Source organism: Diachasma alloeum, unplaced genomic scaffold, assembly GCF_001412515.2.
Source record: "Diachasma alloeum isolate Michigan unplaced genomic scaffold, Dall2.0 Dall_scaffold_00343, whole genome shotgun sequence".
Lineage (NCBI taxonomy): Eukaryota > Metazoa > Arthropoda > Insecta > Hymenoptera > Braconidae > Diachasma > Diachasma alloeum.
The window spans coordinates 840,471-865,128 of NW_021680482.1; the positions used below are offsets into that span (position 1 = coordinate 840,471).

At 36.1% G+C, this 24,658-nt stretch overlaps 1 protein-coding gene across 10 annotated transcripts in view; it reads left to right on the plus strand.

Moving 5' to 3' along the window:
• Nucleotides 1-24,658, plus strand: part of LOC107040785 — a 50,972-nt gene that overhangs the window by 18,310 nt on the left and 8,004 nt on the right. For 8 of the 10 annotated variants that reach the window (XM_015261018.1, XM_015261019.1, XM_015261023.1 and 5 more), the window contains 6 exons: nucleotides 17,633-17,767; nucleotides 19,035-19,257; nucleotides 20,366-21,296; nucleotides 22,164-22,281; nucleotides 23,654-23,677; nucleotides 24,340-24,546. In XM_015261018.1, the coding sequence (XP_015116504.1) occupies nucleotides 17,660-17,767; nucleotides 19,035-19,257; nucleotides 20,366-21,296; nucleotides 22,164-22,281; nucleotides 23,654-23,677; nucleotides 24,340-24,546 (1,611 nt within the window). In that variant the 5' untranslated portion in view covers nucleotides 17,633-17,659. The remainder of the gene's footprint in view (nucleotides 1-17,632; nucleotides 17,768-19,034; nucleotides 19,258-20,365; nucleotides 21,297-22,163; nucleotides 22,282-23,653; nucleotides 23,678-24,339; nucleotides 24,547-24,658) is intronic. The other 2 variants (XM_015261017.1, XM_015261025.1) reach the window with 1 other exon arrangement.

The following is a 24,658-nucleotide window of genomic DNA, read 5'->3' on the forward strand; positions in this document are numbered from 1 at the left end:
ACACACAGGTGTATAAAAATACAACTGCGTGAAACATACCGGTGTATAAAAGTGCAACTGCGTGAAACACACAGTAGTATGAAACTTCAACTGCGTGAAACACACAGTAGTATGAAACTTCAACTGCGTGAAATACACAGCAGTATGAAAATTCGGCTGCGTGAAACACACAAACTTCACGCATGCGTGGAGTGTATGGAGTGTACGGGAGTGATTCACGTAATGGTGCGAATAGTCACGGCCTTCATTTTACTCTACAAAGAGGCAAAACCATCTAAAAAAATGATGTATCTTTTTTGTTGAAGGGATATTTATTACAAACTCATCCTGAACTCGAAGATGTTGTAAAATAACTCCGGAAATTTAAAATAAAAAATCTTAAAGTTTTCAATTAATTTCCACGAAATTTCCATTTTTTTTCGTTGAGAAATTGGTTAATCTCTGAAATAATTAATATTGAATTCTTGTCCGTGCCGAGAGCTCATGATGAAGCTTTTTTTAAACCCCAAACAAGACTTCAGTAACGAAGTGGTAAAACGGTTCAAGAAGATTTTGACTGTGAGTCGGTTTTCAATGAATATCTAGGAATCTAAGGCAGATACGAGAATTTTTGTTGAAACCTTTTTTGTAGAGCAAATTGGGAGCTACAAAATAGGTAATTATGAAAATTTCGCTATCTTCGGTAGATTCAAAGATATTCCCCGAAAACTCAGCTAAGAGCTCGGCCGACTCGAATCGTTTTACCGCTTCGCTATTGATTTTAATTTCCGTCTTTACTCACATTAAACAAATATATCGTTTTTTAAATTTTTTCCTGATCCAGATAATATAATTCGAAGTGGAATCATTTCTCAGGTAATTAGAATTTTTTTTGATTCAAATTATCTTTTGTTTGTGTGAAATAAATCGTTTATTTGATTTTAATAAAGATTCGTGTGAAATTGATAAATCATTTGTTTCGTGTAATTAAAATATTGTTCTTGAACTTAATGAAGGTTTTTTGGATTTCCAACAAAAATATTGTTGAATTGAATGGAATAATTTGAAACAGTTTCATCTGATTCAAATGCAGTTCACGTTGATTTTGACAATTCGTTAGTTTTGATTGAATAAGTCGGCATCCACGGCAGATAGCAAAATTTTTGTTATGACCTTTTTTGTAGCCCTTACCTTGCTGTACAAAAAAGGTTATTACGAAAATTTCGCTATCCCCCTTAGATCCGGAGATATTCTCCGAAAACTCGGCTAAGAGCTAAGTCGACTTTAATAATTTCACCATTTCGCTAATTCATAGCACTGAAAATTCAAATGGAGCAGTAGCGCTTGAAATAGAAAAAAGTCAATATTTCCAGTGTTTGTTCTCATCCCAGTGGATGTTTTCATCAGAAAAAATCGGAGTAGGCTTTTAATTGTATCTGATTTCGCCAGGATTTCAGGAAAATAGAGACATTATAGTGGTTGTCGGAGTCATTGTACCGCTGGGGGTCTAAGAATAATCCCCCGAGCATCGGATGGCACGCGAGGGCTTTCCAGGGCTTCCATTTACCTCTACGTGAAACACACTCCACCAACAATTTAATCATTTCCCTGAGAAACCAATCGATCATCCAACAACTGGGGGTTAAAATGAATCGGATATTCGGCTTTAGATGCAGTTGACAGATATGCGTCTTAGATTCCACTCAGCTTATCCTCACTCGCTTTATGGTTATTGCTTTCCTGTTTTTTTGAGAGGTGATGGTCTATCAGAGGGGAATCCAAGGTCACTGAGTCTCTCGGAATGTTTACAGGCCAATGGAAACGCATTCTATTCGTATAAGGAAAATTCTGGAGGTAAAAATAGGGAAACGGAGTCTTTTGTGCGCCTGTGTCATCACCTCGGGCTCAATCGCTCTCCTCCAGTATAGTAGTCAAGAGTTGCGTCTTGAGTCACAAAACACTTGATGGGTAGTTTTGAAGTCAGAGAATGATGGGAATGAAAATTTATTGGAAAAATTCGGGCTTTGATATCACAATTTCAAGTGCGCATCCAGGACTTTTGCAATACTTTTTTCTCCACCCATTTGCACAGAGGAAAACGAGTTACTGATTTTACGAACTTGGGGGGTTTAAAAGGAATTGTACTGAGAACAGGTTCTTCAATTTCAGAAGAAAAATCTCTGACGTTCTGTACCGAAAACCTGCCCATTTCGACTGGGGAAAGTTTTCAAATCAAGAACCGTTTTATTTTACAGTAAGAACCTTTGCATTCTTGAGCTGAGAACGTTCAAAGGGTACAAATTCCTGAATAATTGAACGTCAGTTAAACACTAATAGAGTCAAAATGCTAAATGATATATTTTAAATAAAAAGGATTTCTAAACATGTGTAAATTAATTTTAGAACAGCACAAATGAGTCCAACAATTCTGAATTCCATACCCACGAGTTCCTTAGAAAGTGAGAAAAAGTCCCTGAATTCGAGCCTACGGTTGGAAAAAAAAATGGGACTTCATGAACAGGAAAATCATAAAAATTTCAAACTTTGCAGCAGCAGAAATTTATTATTTCGGAACTGAATGAATGTTATCCTGAATTTTCGCTGTTTCTATTCATTCTCCTGGAATAATTCTACGGAAATTCAGTTTCCATGAATCCTTCCATCAAATCGTGAATTTGCAATTACGTAGTCCCTTGAAAAATCTGTCACTTTTACCCGAAATTTTGAACAGTGTACAATTATCCTAGATTGTTGATTAAAAGTCTATCCTCGACTCTTTACTGAAAACAAAAAATTTTTTCTCTGCGTATGATCTTTAAAAAACTGGAAATACTGTTGACTATTTTGTAACGCCCCGCAATATTTCATGGTAGATTTTTAAAGACGAGATATGACGAAAGCCAAAAGGGGAAAAACATAACGGACTTCTGACCGCAGTCAGTCGGAAAGTATCGATCGGCCGCTGCCTTTTTCTCCCATTTCTTTTCAACTCGTACCACCGGAGAATAACTCCTTCAACCGCTGTTGGGTTCATGGTGTTCCAATTAACAAGTCGAGGATCGTCTGGATTACGTGGAAAAGGATAAAAAGCCATTAAAAGAAGGAAAATGTAAAAAAAATAACCGCTGGGGGACCGCAGATGCAGCATCGGCTCCCTGAACTTGAGGCGGTTATAGAGACTCATCATTTTTTTTTGTACGTTCAAATGCACCGTTAGGTGGGGTACACTCAACCTGGTGAGATTTTTCTCGGGTTTTGATAGATAAGATGAATTATTCATCAAACTTTAATATTCGGAAGACATTCAATTGAACTTCGAAATCCGTTTTTGCTGAGCATCTCTGAATGTAAGAGGGTGAGCGTAATTTTTATGAGAAGTTGTTGTTGGCCGATTTTATTTCACTCTACGCAAAATTTATTGACGAAAATTTCGGTATTTTCTTTCCATCTTGAAATATTCAACAAAAACTGGAATCAAAGTGGAATTGATTTTTCTTTATTAAATGAGAAGGCAACAAGGGAAAAAGTGAAAAATCGTAAATTGAATTTTACTGGAAATTCAACGGGATTTAAAATTTTTTGGCAACAGGAAAGAGTGTCTAAATAAAATTTATAGAATGCCCAAAAAAAATTTATTCACTTTATTTCATTTATTTTGAATTAATGATAAAAATTCAAGAACACATTCACTGGAAATTCAGCGATTGCTGTTAATTTTCATGGAATAATTAATCTAAAGGTTACTGTTACCATTGATTTTTCATCAAATTATGAATTTTTGGTAACGAAAAGAAGTACACTGTTAAAAATTTTCGTCTGAATTTTCCGTGCCAAATTCCGGAAATTTTTAGGCCGTGACTATTCGCACCATTGCGTGAATCACTCCCGTACACTCCATACACTCCACGCATGCGTGAAGTTTGTGTGTTTCACGCAGCCGAATTTTCATACTGCTGTGTATTTCACGCAGTTGAAGTTTCATACTACTGTGTGTTTCACGCAGTTGAAGTTTTATACTACTGTGTGTTTTAAGCAGTTGTATTTTTATACTACTGTGTGTTTCACGCAGTTGTATTTTTATACACCTGTGTGTTTCACGCAGTTGCATTTTGATACGCCTGCGTGTTTCACGCAGTTGAAGTTTTATGCACCTGTATATGGATTTTATACACCTGGAGTATATGGAGTGTACGGGAGTGATTCACGCAATGGTGCGAATAGTCACGGCCAAATTTTTATCGTGTCCAAGTTCCACTGAAATTTCAGGAAATTTTGTTATTGAAAACTCAAATATTTCACTGCGTTTCTGTTCAAATAATCTGGAAAAGAATAAAATACTTAATTTTCAGTTCAATTATTCTGTGAAAATTCTGAAAAATCCGAAAAAATTCAGGGAAAAATTGCAAATTTGTCATTTTATTCCTGAATATTCATGTTCCACTGAAAATTCAATCAAGTTGGGAAATTTCCATCGCACGCCCCCTGAAAACTCATAAATTTCCGTGAATTCTACTTAAATCTTGCAATCATAATCATTTCTTCCCTAAATACGATTCAATGTCAATCTTCCATGGAATTAAAAATAAGTTCCAACAGTGTTTAAAAAAGTGGATGATGTCAGTTCGTGTTACTTCAAAATTGTTTTTTTTGTAAGAAAACGATAGGTAACAAATTCAGAACAGATAAAACACGAATATATTATTTGTTTTTTTCTATTTTTAACATGAATAATCCGTGTGAAACATGGTTTATATCATTTTAACGATTTTTCTGATGACGCCGACAGGTACATAGGACACTGCCTATCCGCGTCCACAACGATCGATCGATTATATTGTCTAGACGAGCGTCAGGAGACTCGTTCCTACGTAATACTTTCGCCCGATATGCCGAGAATGCTCATTACACTTGAGTATTAAAAAAAAAGATACAACGTAGCACGCGACAGGTATGATTGTTTTTAGCTGGAAAATTCTCACCCGTACGTGCGCGCTTCAAACAGAATTTCATTGCATGTAAAAAAATTGATTGCACGTGCACTGCGCGGATGAAAGAATTCATTTCGCTTTGAAGAAGAAGTATTGGAGGGGTGATTTTCTGGTGGATAAAGGGAGGACGGGAGAGAGAGGAGTAAATTATTCCGAGTACTCCTCGGCTTCAACGTGATTATGGTTTTATCTGAAATCTCATGCAGCTGTTTCGCCTTTTCGTATTTTACGAGTTGTATTCATACTACTGTGCGTTTCCGCGGGGAAATCACGTGAGGTCAAGTTTCATGGCTGTACCTGACTGTTTATCATCGCATAAAAATTTAAAAATAGTGAGGGAAAACAAAGAAATTCTTATGAATGACGTTGAAAGCTATCTGTCTTTCCATTTTCAATAAGTACCATTTGGTCACGAGGTATTGGAGATTAAAAAATGTGATTTTTTTATTGACACGAGAACGATCGCGCGCTTGACCGCGCGTGTTATAGGCAAATCGTGATACTTTTGAGAGTTTTGAATAGCTCGTCGCTTAAATAGTTGGAATCAACCTTCATCCGGGTAAAAAAGTCGATTTTGGCGAAAGTCGACTTTCCCCCTGGAAAAACGGAAAATCTGACCCTTTGAAAATCTGAAAAAAAAAAACTTCTTCAGTTTTCACTTTTTCCACATACTTTTGAGAGTTCTGAATAGCCCGTCGCTTAAATAGTTGGAATCAACGTTCACCCGGCTAAAAAATTCGATTTTGACGAAAGTCGATTCATTTATTCCACATAATAATTTCCACCACAGTAGAAGTATATCGTTTGACATTTGAATGGCTCACGTGCATGCCAACCTCTCATATCCCCGCGTTTTCGTCCACCGGAAGTCAGCGACGGCTGTCCGCAATTAACCGGGCTTCCGACTTCCGTCTAAACCTTACGTTAGAATAATGCATACACTCTCAGCATTTTATTACACGAATGTATCGTAGGAATTTCAAAGGCAGTGTAAAAATGAAAAAGCGACCACGACGTTCACTCATTTTTTTCCCTCTATTTATTCTGCCTTCTAAAAATGACCTTCGATTCTCTTTACTTGCATTTGTTGCATTCCCATCTCCTCACGCCGCATCTCGAAATAAATCCCTCAACAGGGGGGTAAAGATGAGGAACTCAAAGTTGAGAGGGAACCGTTTCTCAAGGGTCAATGAACCTTCCCTTCCCCCGATTGCTGCGATGCAACACGCGCCTGCAGTGTTCTATTTTTCCTTTGTGAGGATTTTTAATTCGTACGACGGGGTGCTGCCGTTTTTATACGATTCACTATCCTGATATTACGTGGTGAATCCAATGATGTCACCGGATGTTTGAGGAATCTCAATGGGTCACTCGATCAAGGCGAATACTCATTTACATAATTACCTCTTTAGTATCCAAATCACAGGATTTTTTAATTCTTCAGGATTTTTTTTTCGTTCAGCAACCAATCTATTCACAACTCGTCGGGATATTATCTCACACTTTTCACCGGAAAGACGGTTTTTGTATTTTTTTTTGGTTAAAGAAATTATGAATATCGTTACTAATAATTGAAATTTCGTGGACTCGTAATTTTTAGGAGAGTGACATTGAATTTGATTGAGGGGGGAAATAGAGAAATGAGTTGGGAATTTCACAACTTGAATTTTTGATCAAAATGTAACTGCTCAGTAGTGAATTATACTGAATTTTCAATTAATTGAAAATTCAAAAATTATTTTGGCCTAAAGTTTCCGGATTGTTATTAATTTTCGTGAAATAATGTAACTGTAATTTACAGTTTCCACTGATTTTTCTACAAAATTTTGAATTTCAATGACTACATAATCTAAAATTTCAGTGTAAAGATGGTGAGATAAAAATTTCTAAGAAGTGTATTAGAAATTTCAGCCTAAGATTTTTTAAATTGATATTTCATGGACAGTTCAGTAGAAATTTTTAAGAAAACGATATTGAATTCAATTTAAGAGGCGAAAAAATCATGAAATTTCAGATTCCACTAAACTTGAATAGATTTTCAAATTTTTGAGCGGCAGGAAGACAAAAATTCCCTAACTAATTTGCATTTTGCATCGAAATATGAATTTTGTATATCCACCTGGATTTTCCTGATTTTTATAAATTTATGGAACAATTGAACTGAAATTTTCGCTAGAATTTCCACCCAAAAATTTCTAACGGTGCATTTCTATCATTGACGAAAAATAGATTCTTCATTAATTTATAAAAACAAAATAAGAAAACAATCACTAAAAAATGAAATGCTCAAACAGAACAGAAAATAATAACAGAAATAAAAATATAATTGACCCATTCGTGGCCCCTGAAATTAATTCATCATGACTTTCTCATTGGATATTTCATTCTCGTGAAACAGAGAATGAAATCTCTTATCCGACAGTGATGCGCTCCAAATTCCCCGGGATTAACACCATAAACAATGAGACGAGAAAATGGAATAGAAGCCAGTGAAAGGAATCTCGCCGCACACACTCGAGCCTCTGTACTCTTCTTCTTTTTTTTTCATTCGGAACCCATTAGTCAGTTTCGCTTGCAGACGTCCTGACGCACCGGGTGGATCAATAGTGTTGGGGTCCCGGCTGGGCGACGCCACGGCGATACCAGGTACCTCCCTAGCCTCGTCCAACTGCACCAGTCCGTGGATATTCTCGTTCTCTGTTATAAATCCCGTTCGGTGAGCCCAGGAAGCTATGAATTCGGGTTAATCGTGCACTTCCGGCTTTGTGCATCAACTGGATTGAATTCTCCGTGAAAATTGCGCAATAATAATTCTAAAATGGCAAAATTTTAAGCACACGGGGAGAAAATCAGACGAGAAATTACGGTACATCTAGGTAGTCCGAGAGACAAATATGAAGCTGAAACTAGCAGAATATTCGTCAGCGGAAAATTCAAATTCGCGGATATTTAAGTGTAGGAGAGTCCAATAATCATATGTACAAATGTTTTTTAAGTGCGAAAGAGTTTGTACATTACTTGAAAACATTTGTACACCCCTAGATTCGGCTACGACAAATCTTCTGCTGTCGAATCATTCGCTAGTTTCAGCTTCATGAGAAATTGTATTTAAGAGGAAACGAAACCCCTGTGTCTACATGAATTTTTATAATTGGGTTTTTTCCTACAATTATTAATTTTTATCTATGAAATTACTTTATCGACTTGATCATTGCATTTTTGAGTCAATGGAGTAGCTTCATAAATGTAAAATAATAATTGCAGCGGAAAACTCAATTCTAAAAGTTCGTGGAGACACAGGGGTTCCGTTTCACTTTAGGAAATTTTTATTCGAAATTCAGGGAAAAATGTGAGGTGAAGGATGAATGTTCCTCACTGTTAGGAATTTCTTTAATTTTAGGTAACAGCTGCGTTTTAAATCTGAATGTTGGGAATTGCAATTCTATTTACGATCGAATTTGAATTTCATGAAGAGAAGTACTTGAAAATTTCTAGATTCACTTTACAAAAGACGATGTAATCTTGAAAATAAATTGGATTATTCCATTCTCGGAATTTCAACCAATAGAGCTGTAGTATTTGACGTTTTGCGGAGGAGTGGGAGTGGAATTATTCCACACATTTGAAGAAAAACTTTATCACACACGTATTTTTTGGATCATAATGGGTTTATATAACACAAAAAATCCAAAACGTAAATTGAAACGATTACAATGCTTCCATTCGGAAGCAAAATAGGAAATTTCAGTTTGACAAATACAATGCTTTCACACTGTTGGAAAAAAAAAAGAAATTTCAGGACAGTACCATCGAATGCGATTTTGGAGGAAAAAATCATGAAATTTCAGGTTTCACTGAAAATTCAATAAAATTCCAGAATTTTAAGGGGCATAAAGATGAGAATTCCTTAATTTATTTGGCTTTCCAATCTAATACGTATATTCAGCGTGAAATCGCATTGAATTTCCAGCGAAATTTGAAATTTTATGATTTTCTTCCCCCTAAATCGCATTTAGTGTCACTATCCTAAAAATTCCATAATATATTACCCAAACTTTCTGGTTTTCTGTTCATTTTCAGGGAAAAATGGAACGTCAATTTACAGTTCTGTTTGATTTTTCCACGAAATTCTGAATTTTCAGTGATTTCCTGAAATTTCATTGGAATTGGAACACGATAAAAATTTCCTGCTCGGAAAATTCAGACAAAAGTTTTCAACATTCTATACCGAAAATCTCGTACCAAATCGATAAAGCCACAGTATCCTCTTAAGAGATCGATGTTATCAGAGACGAATGGCGAGAAAGCTTCAGCAAATCCACTTACTTTATTCTCACCAAGTAACTAAAACGCCCCTAACGCCTTATTTGCGATTTATATCGCATGTAAAATGAAACGCAGTGCGAGTGCCCCAACGTCTTCATCCCGTTCTCACTCAATTTCCCCTCCATTCGATGCACCAGTTACTCTGCTCACCTCAATCGTTTGAAGAATAAAAGGAGAAATCAACGTCTGAAAGTTATCCCTCTCCCTCTCTGATTAATGATTGTACATTATTTCTTTTTTCTTTCACCTTACGGGAAAATGGGAAAATATCGTTTTTGAGGGGTTTGTAGGGCTCTCGGGTCACACGTGGGTGAATTATGAAGACGGTAGGAGGTTTGAGTCGGCTGTTGTATCGTCACGTGGCGCCTCGCAATTTTCTCAGCCGAGTAACCTCTCAACCTCTCTCTCTCTAGTTCTATGGGGCTTGAAGTTACTCACGCCCAGCGTTACTTGTTAATGCACGTGGGCTGACGAGCCAAGGAGAAGTGCACTCTATCCGTTCTCTAGAGGAAGATTTTTTTTGGTTTTTATTATTGCAATGCAATCTGCAGGTTTTTTTTTATAATTCGGCGGTGATTTTGCATTCCTCGCACCAATTTGTCTATTGGTTCATTGATTTGAGAAAAATAGCAAGATTTTTCCTATGTTAAGGGGGGATTTAGGGTGTTCACGTATTTTGTCAATATTTGTTGATGATTTTATCATTCTGAAGGCCTAAATTTTATTACTCATTTTGAATCGTCACACTTGGAAAATTAGTCTTAATATTTCCATTTGCAAATCTTGATATTTTTAATGATGATTAGATTATATGGAATTTTCACATAGAAGTTTAACAATTGTTACTGAGGGATCCGTTAATTTCTCCAAGATTTAATGCAATTTCTTTTTTCGAGACCAAATTAAAATTAAAGCTATTGGCAATAGTGGGAAGTCAGGTGACTATTACTCAGAATTTCCAATCTATTCGATTGAATTTAATTGAGCAATTGAAAATATTTAAATATTATGGCAACAGCCAATAATTTTTTGGCAGTAATTGTTAGTCATTTTATTATTTAAACTTCCGAATTATCGATTTTATACGGCATTTATTGGGGAACATTCTTTGAAGTGAAAAAAATTGCGAAATTGGAATTTCTGATGATAATGACCTTCTTGATAATGAAGGGATAACCAATCAATTTGCTGCCCTAAAACTCAGTTCCTCGAAATACTAAAAAAAATCCCAAAAGTTTGAACAACTTCCATTTAAAACAATATATGGTTTGAAAGTGTTTTTTGTTTTAATTTTCCACAATTTAATTCGATAACTTTGATGAATCAAATTCTCCAAGTCTTATTCTCTAAAATTCAGTCGATAAAAAATAAATAAGAAAAATGAATCTGCTGCATCTTATTCCATTTTTTTTTTACAAATTCATCAATTCCCCTAGAATGAGATATTCGAGTGAAAAATGAAATGAAGCAATTAATGAATCTATCAATTAATGAATTAATTGTCTCGGCATCTGATTTGCCTAGCACAAGCTCAGTAAATATAATTTCCACGATTAAACGAAAGAACTCGTGGGCGTAAGGCTGCAAGCAGTGGGCAATGGACACGAGATATCTTCCCAATGTACGCTGACTCATCCCACATTATTCCGTGGAAAGAAAACGGGTCTTGAATTTTAGCGCTGGGGTACTGAGCGTCTCTCTCACGTAAAGTAGGCTGGACTAATCGAGCGCCTTTCACTCAATGTTGATGCCCCGGAGAGTCTGCAGTCGATTACCTCAGCCAGTTTCAGAATTAACGATACGCCATGATGATTTACAGTGACCCTCTTAAATTCAATGAAAAAAATGGACCTTTCGAATTGAAGGCTGGAAACTTGGCAGTATATAAATTATGAATCTTGTTTCAGTTCATTAAAAAATTGTAAGTAAAATCGAGAAAGATTTTTATTCTGTTCTCGAAATGAGATTAATCAGTTAAACTTGAAATATCTTGAAATCTAAGGGGGATAGAGAATTTTTACTAGAGTTCTTTTTTGCAGAGCGGAATGAGAGCTACAAAAAACATCTTGACAAAAATTTTGAAATTCTCTTTTAATTCGTTGATATTCATCAAATAACAAAAGTCAAGTGAAATTGACTTGAAAGAAAACGAGGAACTTTTTTTAATGTTGATAACACGAGATCGGTAGAGTGAAATTCTAAATATCTGGCGCGATTTTCAAGGTATTTTCGTAATCTTGAAAATGAGACGTGACTCACTCAAATTGTTTCGTTAGGTCAAAAGATATCTGAGATTAAAGAATGTCCATTTTTCAATCGACTCACCTAGAACTTGCAAGACCCACCATTTTCAATAATTAATAACTCGCGACCGGCAGAGTGAAATTTTAAAAAAATGACGGCATTTTTCAGGTATTCTCATAATCTTCAAAATGAGACCTGACTCACCCGAATCGTTTCATCTAGTCTCGAGATATTCAAGATTAAAGAAGATTAATTTTCCACAACCATCAGTTCTCTCACGTTTCAAGTATTTTTTCCATTGAATTAAAAATTCTGAAGGCGTCTGGTGTTGAGTAATAACCCCTTAAACTTGCAGTGTACACTCGTTCGACACGAAACGGTCCAAGTGCACTAGAGAATACCTGTTACCCCATTCTCGTCAGTCTAGTCTCGGTGAAGTAAGCCGTGACACGTCGACAGCCATTTCTCATCGATAATTAGAGGTTTCTGCGGATCGATGTGCAGACTTCTGTTCCCGGGGTCAGTGATCCCCCAGAGCCCTTGGGCATCTGCGTGGGCCTCACTGTGTCCTCCCGCTTCATCACCCTTCCCTTGTCCTCATGTGAGACGGGAAGTGACTGGATTATTTAATTGCCGGAGTAATTAATTCATGGGATGGATGAAAATGTTGGAATAGTCTAGCGGTGAAAACAATGAGAGTTGTTCATTGATTTCGCAAATAGAGTGCAGCCCAGTTTTTCCGCTGCAATAATCACCGCTTATCTAGGCCATGTACGTGCCTCTCAATACACTTGTTATATAAACATTCTGTTTATACCCACGGGATACACAACATCTGTTTTTAGATGTCAAGTGTAAACATAAATAATGGGTTTGATTCGAAACAGATCGGAACATTTTTATTATGCTTAAAATGAAAATCGCTGGACCATTTTTTTTTCGTTGGAATCCTTTTACACAGTTGTAGTTGTATATTTAAACCTTGTTTGACCCTAAGCTACTGCACGGAAAAATATTTTTTGGAGAAATTCTAGCGCTAGGACTGGAAAAGTCACAATCTACCGGGTATGCAAAATCCTAGTGATGTTCAAGTCAAATTTCATACGAATACGGGAGAACTTGAAGTGCTATCCCAAATAATTTTCAGAGCGACCACTGAAAATCGAAAGTCTGCTTTTTGACAGAGATTCATGAAATTAAAATCTCGGAATTCCAGAAATTTGACGTTTTATGAATTATAATTTTTAGAAGAATGACGTTGAATTCAATTTAGGCGCAAAAGGCTCAGAAGTATTTCAAGTGCAGTTGAAGATTCAATTGAATTTATAAATTTAAGTAGAAAGACAGAAATTTCCAAACTTATTTGAATTTTACAATTGAAGTTGAACAGAATTTTTGATTAATTCAACATCCCAGGATGTGTTCAATGGTCAATGAATATGTCAACTAAAATTCACATTTATAATTGATTTTCTGTTCAAATTATGAATTTTCAATTACAAGATTTTTTTAGTGAAAATTTTCCTTGTCGGCAATTTCATAGATGGGTACCGGAAATTTCACCCGAAAATGTTTAGCATTGTAAATAATTTATGGAAGATAAATAAATTAGATAAAGATAAATTCGCAAAAGTTGACAAATCTATCGGAAAAATAACGTTTTTTCGAAACTCTATACAATTTCCATTATTCATTTGCAATAAGAGAATGTTCAAGAATATATAATTTTTTGCAAAATGTGAAAAGTGCTTCAATATCCTCAACTGCAACTATTAATAAGAATAAGAAAAAGCAATGAAAAATAAATAGATAGAGATGAATAAATGAAAAAAGTCAAATCATTTGAACATCTCCACCTCAACCCCGGAGATATCCATCAAACACCGCGAATTCGAGTTGTTCATCAGAATTTCCGTTTACCCAACAGAACAATCAATTCATTTGTTTGTGATGACTCGACGTCTGCGTATAAAAGCCCCTAGAATCCCCAAAAGTGCAGTGCAAGGGGATTTGTTGGGGTCATCTGAATTGCAGAAAACCGAGACTGAAGTAATGAAACACAAGCCAGGGATTTACTGCTCAACTCTTCCAAAGCCTCTTTGATCAACGTAAAAAAAGAGCCCCAGCAATTAAATTTCATGAACCAATTACAGCGATTCCATTGACAGTTGATGAGTTTCAATCTTCGGAGTTAATTCTCCACGAACAGAGAAACCCAAAGAACAAGAGATTTTGGAGAATAAAAAAATTGATAACAAAAGGATTCACTATCGACTCGGTGAATTCCTCGAGAGGATGACCGGAGGATTGCTGTGGGATTTCTCTTTGCGGTTCTGATTAATGGTTACGTGTATCATGGGTCTAAATATAGCACCTTTGGGTAGCCCGAGAGAGAGAGAGAGAGAGACAACTAGACACTGATTGCCGGTATTCATGGGGTCTTGTGGTTGGTTCAGAGCTACACGAGAATAATACCAAAAAGCTGAGGCATCAGAACACGAAAATAACTCTCAGTCCTTCTCCACTCACTCCGAAAGTGAGAAAAAGCAAAAGGATTCAATTTATTAATTCTCCTAAAACCCCCCTAGCCCTCCCCTCTCTCCCAAACCTAAAAAAACCCAAACATTAAATTTATTCACTGAACAAATGACCCTACAATTCCCCTTTGATTCTTTCTCTCGACCCCAGTGCAAAGATATTCATCGAGAACTAAATATATTCCCTAAAAAAATAATATTCAACCGTTAGCACAGCCCTTCGAGTCCTCTCCCAAGTGCTTTCTCTTTGTTTCAACGAAGTAGTAAGCGATGTTGTTTTTATCCCTCGTCGCAATAGCAGACTGGCGTCGGAGGGCCTCGGCGAGAAAAAAGACCCAAGAGGGAGGAAATTTCAAGGGCTGCAAGGGCTCCAGGGGTTGGCAGAATTGGAGGGTTATTCCTTGCATGAAAGTTACACCGAGCTGGATCCATTGTGACTGCCTGAACTGCTGCTGCTGCTGGTGGTGGTGGTGGTGGGGGTTGAACGAATTGATTGTGTAGTGGTGACACGTGCTAGGCAGAGCCCATGGTTTCTATTGATCCACTCTAGTTGCCATGCAGGTGTTTCTGACCTCGAATGAGATGCCAGACCCATCGACACACTGACCAATCCCCAAATTCTTATCACTTAACGATACATCAAATCGTGGGATTCGTTAAGCTGATGAATTTAGTTAATTCAGTTGATGGGTTTATGCTGCTGAAGTGCGATAACATTGCTTGATATTTATTTAATGTCAAGGGGTTGGTGATTCCATTGTCTCGTGGAATCACTTCCGTTTTATCTCGGCTGCAGAAAAAAAAATCGAAAAAATGTACACGAAGGCTGGAACGATTGGAGACCTAGGCGTGGCATTCTCTTGTCGCGTAACCGTTTGGTTATTATTAGCACGACGCGTCGACGGATAAAATGCCCCATTTACGTATTAAAAGTGAGGAGTATGAACCCTGAGTGCACGTCACTATAAAACATCGCGGGGGGATTTATTGGATGCTGAAGTGGGAGAGCTCTTGTTTCCTTGGTACCATTTTGTTGAGTCGATTTTGACGGATTTTTTAAATTTTAAATTCCGAAATTCCCTGAAATTTGGAGCTATAACATGATAACTATTTCTAAGAAGTACCGAAAATTTCAGTAAAAAAATGTTTGAAATTTTTTATAATTATTCACCCCGAGAACGACCAGTTCTACACGAAAACTTCATAAAACCTTTTTACGCGACTGATGAGTTTTCCAACAAAAAGCGTCGCCTGACATTCCCCCTGAACCCGCTCCCCATCAAAACAATTAAAAATACCCCAAGCCATGAAAGGATCGCCCTTCTCCCTTCCCTTTCCCCCAGAAATCGATCCCTTCAAGTACTTCACATTTCCATCCCCATTTTCCCGTATGCATCGACTAATTACCCGATCAGACGACGATAATCGAGCCACCAGTAAAAATGATCGTCGAAATGTCAGGGGTACACCTTGAATCAACTCAATTCATTACCCTCGCCCCTTTTTCCCAACCGATTCGTGAACTTGGAGACATGTTTTTTCATCGTTGTCATTCCAACGAATTACCCGTCAGCCTGACGTCATCCCCTTTATTCGATTCTCGAAAGGTCATTCACGCCGGAGTCATTCGAATAGTCAACCATCACGAGAGATTAGATGCATTTGAAGACCTCCATTGAGTCATTCGACGATAATTTCTTGATAACCGATTTTTTACGTTCTTTTTATCAATGATAACAAAAAGACTCTTTCAACCATCTGACAACAATATTCAATTCATTATTTCACCAGATGACTGCATGTGCTTATCCCCCTTAAATGATTAAGTAAGCAATTTTTAATTGGACTATTTAATTCTTATTTATTTATTTATTCAATTCGCGTATAAGATCAGTGAAGTTTGAGCTGTCCGGTTATGGTTAGAACTGTTGGGCTGGATGTGTTCTTTTTATGATCACTTGGACCTCAAACATTTCGCCACATACGGGGAAAAAAATTTCTAGTTTCCAAAATCAAGTTACTGATTGTTACTGTTGGGTGATTTTGAGAAACTTATGTTTCTTATAATAATAATAATAATAATAATAATAATAATAATAACAATAATAATAATCACATCATAATAATCCAATAAAATTCATAGTCTCCAATTCTCAATTTCTGTCATTTGCTATATTCATTCTATTAAAAGGCAAGGATAGAAATCGAATTTATGGGTATTCTTCCATTATTCGAAAAAATATATCGATTTTCAAACTTTCCAGAGACATTGAAAAATTATTATTTTTTATTTCCTCCCGCCCACTTTTTTGCATTTTTATAGTTTCTTCTTGCTCAAATATTGATATCCCTCTAATACTTGAAGAAAAAAAATCATTCAAAGTTCCCGCCGACATAAAAGAAGAAAAAAAATGCATTTTCAAGACGATTATCCCTTTCTGATTCTTTTTTCATTTTCTTTTTATAACAATAATTGGAATCTGACTGTAGGAATGATCAGTACCGATATTCTTTCACCATATGAAGGGAAAACAGATTTTTTAAATTTTCAGCGACACCTGGAGAGATACGTCTATTACCCGATCGAGATTTCGAATGACTTTTGTTTTGTATTTATTTTGATCACAAAAAAAACACTTTTCGTTGAAATATCTTTGGAATATCTGTGGACCAAGGTTGTTTACGTAGAAAAATTGTCCTCGAAATTTGGCTAAAAATTAAAAAAATGGCTAATAAAGGTCTTTTTCCATTTAGCAAACCATATTTTATGTATTTATCTATTCATGTTCTGCGTACCGAATCTTAATAGATGAACAAACACTTCCTTGTTTTACAATTCATGTGCTTCCTAAATCCCAGCTAGAAGTTTTGCAATTGATTCTTCGGGGGGCATTAACACGTAATAAAATCGGTCGTATTCATTAGCATTTGGCAGACGTCTCCAGTATACACCAGAGTACAGTGCGCACAGACTTCAGTGATGTAACAATTTCCACAGTATACCGCGTTAGATGCCAGAGCCTTCCTTATCGGTCGGTAGTCTAAAAAGGCTTTCGTAACTCGAAAAAAGTGTCGTCATTCTTCAATAGTAATGAATTTCACCTACTTTTTCATCATTAAAAGTGAATTAAAGAAACGTTCTCCAAATATTTTCCATCATTACACTCGATTGTGGACCCACCACACCTCGAGCCAATTAAAGACTATTAACCATTAAAAAAACTATTGAAACCCATTAAAAAATATTAAATACTATTAAAACTTAATCAGAACAGAGTGAATGATAGTGCTGTACTTTTATTGAGCCCTTGCAATGAATAAAATTTGATGAAATGCGGTAATTACCGAGTGAAATGATGAGTGGAGGAACAATGCTGCACTTAACATTGTATGCAAATTCCCTAAATCAATCTTTACTCAAATCTCTCGACGAATATGTAGCCTTGAATGACGACGATGAGGTCAGAAAAATAAATGAAGAATTAATGATCAACTTATGCCTTCAGGCCATTTTTGTGATCAACGATTCCTCATGTTTTTGGGCGTTTATTGTTTCAGTCGCAGATAGCTGGGGGAGACCCGAGGATGGCGGACACAAGTCAGCAGGAGCTCACAGAGCCTCACACAAATGGCGTGATGGACGGCCTGACGGAAGAGGAGAAAAGTAAGATGAGACCAGCTGATATTGAAGCGGTGAGTATCTTAAACGATTAAATGAGAGGATTTTTATCGTGAACAAGTTTTATTCGAGTCAACCATCAACAAGTGAATAGTAATTATCATGAGTTATTTTTTTTGCGTCAAGAAAGACAAATATGTAGTGAATGAAAAAGTGATGAAACATAAGTGTCCTGAGCTGTATATCATGGCTGTACTCATGGTGACGAAGGACATTGAACCACTGCGAATTATACACCAGTTTCTCGGAAAATGTGAAAAAAGAATTTAAAACACGCATTAATGTGCTAATTATGTGCTGAGAATTTAAATTTACTGATACTAAAATTGGTATCACTGTGAATTTTAGCTGACATTTTCTGTAGATTTCTTAAAAATTTTCTTTAAATGACAGTTCCACTGAATTTTCAAGGAGTTTCATCATTGATAATTCACAAAATTTAAATTTCAATTCAATTATTATATGAAAATTAATAGGAATCAGGAAAGTTCAGATGAATGTATTTTTGATTTTTCCATTTATTTAAAATTATTGACAATTCAAATGAGGAAAGCACTTTTTTGTTCTACACATTTGACGAGTGAAGCCAGAATTCTGAATTCCTAATTAAAAAATGGCTTTCATATTTTAATATTTCTGACTGAAATTTTCAGTTCTTGAAAGTTGTCATCAAGGGACAGTTCCACTAAAATTCCAAGGGATTTCGTCATTGAAAATTGATAAATCGATTTAAAAAAGCAATGGAAACTGCGAATTTGATTTAAAAAAAAAACTATGGAAACTATAATTCCATTATTCCATAAAAATTTATAGAAATCAGGAAAATTCATACATCTATCCATCATCAGCACAACTAAGTACGTTACTTCATCGAAGAATCTTTGTAACCAGCACTGACGTAGTAATTCTCGCATAAGGAAATTAAACTCGTCTTCACTCGTCAAATGTTTAAACAAATAATTCGACTCTTGTAAATTATTGTCTTGTACATCATTTGTGGACGTCCGCATGAAAAGGGACCACTTTGGCACTATTGGAGTTATGTATATTCCTATAATCTTGATCTGATTCTGAACATTTCGAGCCCAGAATGAACTTGATAGCGTAAAGAGTGACGACGCTAAAGAAGATCGAAAAAATAATTTAACATGGGTTTAAATGGGAGTTGGCAAGAGAAAAACGTGAATATCTCGGAAACTAGAATCGACAAAGTGGTCCCTTTTCATGCGGACGTCCACATTTGACTCAAGAAATTCTTTAATCCGTTGTTATCCCCATCAGGACGTGAGGGAGATGGAGAGGAGACGAAGAGTCGAGATGATGATGAACTCGAAATTGTTCAGGGAAGAATTGGAACGTATCATCGAGACACAGATGAGCAATGGCTCAGGACCCTCTGGCCTCTTGCAACAGATTTCGGACATGATGGGAGCGCAGGGCAGTCGATTCAACTCAAATGTGTTCAAAAACTCCAACTGCGTGATGCCAATTAACGATATTCGAGGTTTGTGTTCTTTTGTTTATATCGCCAACAGGTGATTCTAAGAAAAAACAATCATAATTTTTTTTGTAACTGATAAAATCATTTTCTATCAAAACCATTTAACATTCTTCAAGCCACCATTAATTAATAGATACGTTTTGGGTTAATCGAGTTGGAAGCAAATGAAAATATGAAGATAAAATAGACGAAAATATTGATGACAATAATTAGAAAAGAATTTCATAAAATGGATAAATGTCTTTATTTGTTAGGTTTGACGTAAAAATCTATTGATAATGCCGACGTGTTTTACTAATGAAATTAGTAAGGGATGAAAAATATATTAAGATAGATTCATACGATGAAGAGTATTAGATTGAAATATTACACTTTTCAAGGAAATTATTATCAAATCAAATAGTCTAACATTTAAAAAAAAAACAAATTTTTAACAAACAAATTTTTAGCAAATTTTTTTAAATTACTAATTTAACAAATCATTTTTATTTTCAAGTTGTTTTGAACATCCCATTCATTTCGAATTTTATCATTTTTTAAATAAGCTGATTCCTCTCGATTTTTAGAATATTAATTAAACAATCAATTCAGTAGCGAAGTGGTAAAACGGCTTAAGTCAACTTATCTCCCAGTTGAGTTTTTGAGGAATACTTCGGACTCTAAGGGAGACAGCGAAATTTTCGTAATTACATTTGTTGTAGCTCTCAATCGGCTCTACAAAAAAGGTTATAACAAAAACTTTGTTATCTCCTTTAGATTCTGAGATGTTCATTGAAAACTGGTCAATAGTCAAAATTGACTTGTACCGTTTTACCACTTCACTACTGAATTGTTTTAATTGATAAAATATATCTCATCACGTGTTTTACCTTGAAATTCTTTCAAAACACAATTCTCCATTCGATTACACCTATTTATTTTTTGTTTACACGAAATCATATCAGAATCATTATCCTCACTCCTAATCATCTTCTGTATTCTGTAATACCCCATTCCTCTCTTCATCAATCTCCACATTAATTACGTTAAATTCCATGTAATGACCATTTCAAGAGAGTCATTCCCGTTATCTTTCATTCATCAATAATCTCCTCTAATTATCATTCTAAAGGTGTAGAAAGCATGGGCTACGCCAAAGGCGAGAAACTCCTCCGCTGCAAGTTGGCAGCTGTGTTCAGACTCCTGGATCTCTACGGCTGGACCCAGGGTGTTGGAGGCCAGATAACAGCCCGCCTAAATCAGGACCAGCAGCACTACCTGGTGAATCCATACGGTCTCCTCTACCACGAGGTGACAGCCTCGAGTCTGGTTAAGGTCGACATGCAGGGCCAGATTGTCGAGCAGGGAACGACGAATTTTGGTGTTCACATTGGTGGTTTTCAGCTGCACTCAACGATACACGCTGCCAGGCCAGATATCAAGTGTATCATTCACATAACGACACCATCAGTGACAGCAGTGTCTTCCTTGAAGGGTGGAATCCTTCCAATTGGCCAGGAGAGCATTGTCATTGGAGAGGTGTCAACGCACCAGTGGATTGGAGAGGCTGTTGAGCCTGAGGAGAAGGAGAAAATCGCCAGGAATCTTGGACCCATCAACAAGGTCATGCTGCTGACGAATAGAGGTGCTCTCTGCTGTGGGGAGACCATTGAGGAGGCTTTCTATAATGTCTATAATACTGTGCTTGCCTGCGAGACTCAGTTGAAACTCATGCCAGCTGGCCTTGAGAATATCTCACTCATCTCTGAAGAAGCCAAGAAGGCCATCTTCGAGGCGTCGAGGAGACAACCTGTCCCTCATTACAGCACCATCACTGAGCCACCTGCACTGGCTGAGAAACTCGAGAAACGCTGGAGAATCGGCAGCACTGAGTTTGAGGCACTCATGAGGATGCTCGATAATGCTGGCTTCCGCACTGGGTATATTTACAGACATCCACTTGTTAAGAGCGAACCGCCGAGACCCAGGAATGATGTCGAGGTGCCACCTGCTGTTTCTTCGCTTGGGTATTTGCTGGAGGAGGAGGAGAATTATAGACAGGGGTTGGTTGATTTATTTTATGGGGTTCATTATTGTTTTTGATGGATTTTGAGAATTGCTTTTTGTTTATTGTTCGGGTGAAGGGTTTTTTTTAACGCAGATTTTATGGGATTTTTGTGGGATTTTTTAATGCAGATTTAATGGGATTTTTTTCGGAGTGAAGAAAGATCTAGATATTAAATAGCTACAAATATTTTTGGATCTCTTTGGGAAAAGTATTAAAGGAAGAAATCAATGTTTCAGTGTAGTAAACTGGGGAAACAATTGGGATTTGGGAAATATCTTTCAGGCTTCATTCGAGATATTCATCACAGGAGTGGTACAGGGAATTTTAATTCAATTTTTGTTAGAACTACAGAAGATCTGGAAGAAAAATCACTCTAAAAATTCTCGTATCTGCGATGCACTGAAAAATATTAATGAAAATATTAATGAGAAAAGAGATTAATTACTCTGTGTAGTAGAAAGTTAGAAATCTCGATATCTTTCTTAGATTGGCATAGATATACTACAAAAAACTGATGTTCTACGGAGTGAAATCAAATTTTAACTAAACTTGTGATTTAATCTTTTACAAATATCTCAGGATCGAAAGGGGATAGAGAACTGTGAACTTTTTTTTAGAATGAGGGAAGTTCCAGGATAAAAAGAGAAATTATTCTCACGTAATTTAATCGACAAATTTGATGATTGAAAATGTTTGAGTCTATAGTGTGGTCTGTACCAAACTGCAAAAGATACTTGAATATCCTTAAATTGAAATTGAGTCATTTTGTTCAACCCAATCGCTAACAAAATCAATTAAAATTTCTGAACAGCAACGAATTAACAAATTAGCTGAATAATTGATAATTGTCTTGAATTTCCAGACTCTGGAAGGGTGGACGCAAAGGATTCGACAGAACACACTGGTTAAACTCACCGAACGTCTACCAGAAAGTTGAAATCCTGGAGACTGGAACGCCAGATCCCAAGAAAATCACCAAGGTAGAAGTCATTACATTTGAGAATAAAAAAGAATAAATAAGCCGAAAACATTCCAAGGAAATTAATTAGTCAGTACTAGAACATGAAACATTAGGATTCGTCGGTACTTTGCACGTCAATACATGTCATAATTCCCAGTGCAGTTGTCTCTCAGTGTTGACAGATGAAAATATTTCTTTCGCGAGTTTGCAGTAGACCAATAAATCTAACTAGTCAATCGCCTCCTTGAGATCAACGATTAGAAAGTACGCTTTTTTTTTTTTAAAGTAATAGATTATTTCTTTTTACCTGAAAACATCGAATTGAAAAAAAAACACGTTGGAGGCTGTCGCGTTCATTTCAACAGATATTCCCTTATTAGTTGACTGTCAGGGGAGCTCACTCCTCACTTGGGTAATCTAATTGCGTAAAAATATTGGAAAGGTAAAATACAACTGATAATTCATCTCCCTCGAATGAAATAGAACTACGAAGATAAAATAGCCGATAATATTGATGAATAATTAAGAGAGAATTTTATAAAAAAGCATAAATGTTTCTATGTGTTACGCTTTACATAATCTATTGGAAATGTCTACGTGTTTTTACTAATGAGATTATCTGCGCAATTATATACGACAGCTGGATGCTTGAGGCGGTTTCCAAGCTTGTGAGATTAATGAAAAAAATACTATATTGAGATAGATTTATGCGTTAGGGAGTATCAGAGTGAAATATTGCACTTTTCAACGAAATTATCCACAAATCAAATATTCTGACATTCCAATTTTAATTGCGATTTGAACAAATCAATTTTTAATTTTTAATTTGTCATTAGAACATTCCATTTATTGGGGTTTTTATTATCATTTTAACGTGCAATAATTTTTCTTATATTGTGAGCACTTTACACTCATGCCATTGATTCCTCTCAAGTGCCAGAATGATAATTAAATAATCAAATGGATTAATTTGTAAAGTATTTTTCATCACGTGTTTTAACTTGGTACATTTAAAGGACATTTTCTTCGTGGGTTTTATTCAGCTTTAGTCGCTTCCATGAGATATTAAATCGTGTAGCATTGTTAACACATAAATAAGAAGGTGTCACTGTTTTTTTTCTGTAGCTTTTTTCGATGTTGAAATAAAGGTGATAAAAATTACTGATTAAAACGACAATTACTCGGAGTTTTGTTTTATTTGTAATGGTAAAAATAGGGCATGCTACGTGTGAATGTGGAACAAATGTTGATAGTATTTCGGTGACACATACACTGAGATTAAACCACTCCCTATTTTCTTCGGTTTTTTAAGTTTTATTGATTTCCAGGTTTTTGTGATCTTTTTTTTTAATCTAATGTCATGTTTTTCTTGGCTTTTTTTTTATTTATAGTGGGTGGAACAGAATGCAGAGGAGGTAAATGGGAACTCTCCCCCCCAGTTACTGGGACTTTATTCAGACTGAGTCGAATTCAATTTATTTATATCTATTTGCTAGATCATCAGTACTTTGGTGCGCATGGGGCATATCACCGGTGTCAATCTCAATTAAATTACCTGTTTTGCTATCATTTGGGCCTGGAATACCTCACGACATTGGCATTTCATCGACAATGCGATACACTATGGATTTATTTTCACCTAAATTAATATTTCCTCATGATTTTATTTTTCATTAATCAATAATCATTAGTTACTCCTCTAGTGGGATGAATATCCTTTCAGTTTCTGTGGATTTCACGATATTAATTTCACGTAGAGAATTTATCAATCATTTCACAATGACTCTGAATGAATGTGTGCCTGTTGGTCATTTATTTTATTCTCGGTGGCCTCGGTATGCATCCACTGTATTGACAAAACCAGATGTCGACCCTCAGAATTCGTTAATGACTGATTATTGTTGGATAAATTATTGATTTTGACGCGTACCGTTCGGATATACAGGCACACATTACACGAGAGAGTCATTTCATTCGGCTTGTTCAGGTGCTTTATTGATTCACAAAAGAGTAATTCGATTTATTGATATTGTCAATGGGTCTAACGTGAGGAAAAAAATTCTGGTTTTGTCTGCAGTGGGTGTCCGAGGGATCGCCAACTCACAGCAGCACACCAGTTAGGATCGATAGTGCACTACAGTTTGTACCGAAGAATACAAATCCGAGGGAGTTTAAGACACTTCAGCAACAGATTAAGGACAACAGGAGAGCGGATAAAATATCGGCAGGACCACAGTCACATATTCTTGAGGGGGTCTCGTGGGAGGAAGCTAAGAAAATGCAGGTATGGATTTAATGAGACTATTTATTAATTCTTTTCATAACTGAGGACATGAAGTACTGTTGAAAATATTTTATGTATTTTTTATTTCATTTATTTCTTATTTATTTTATTT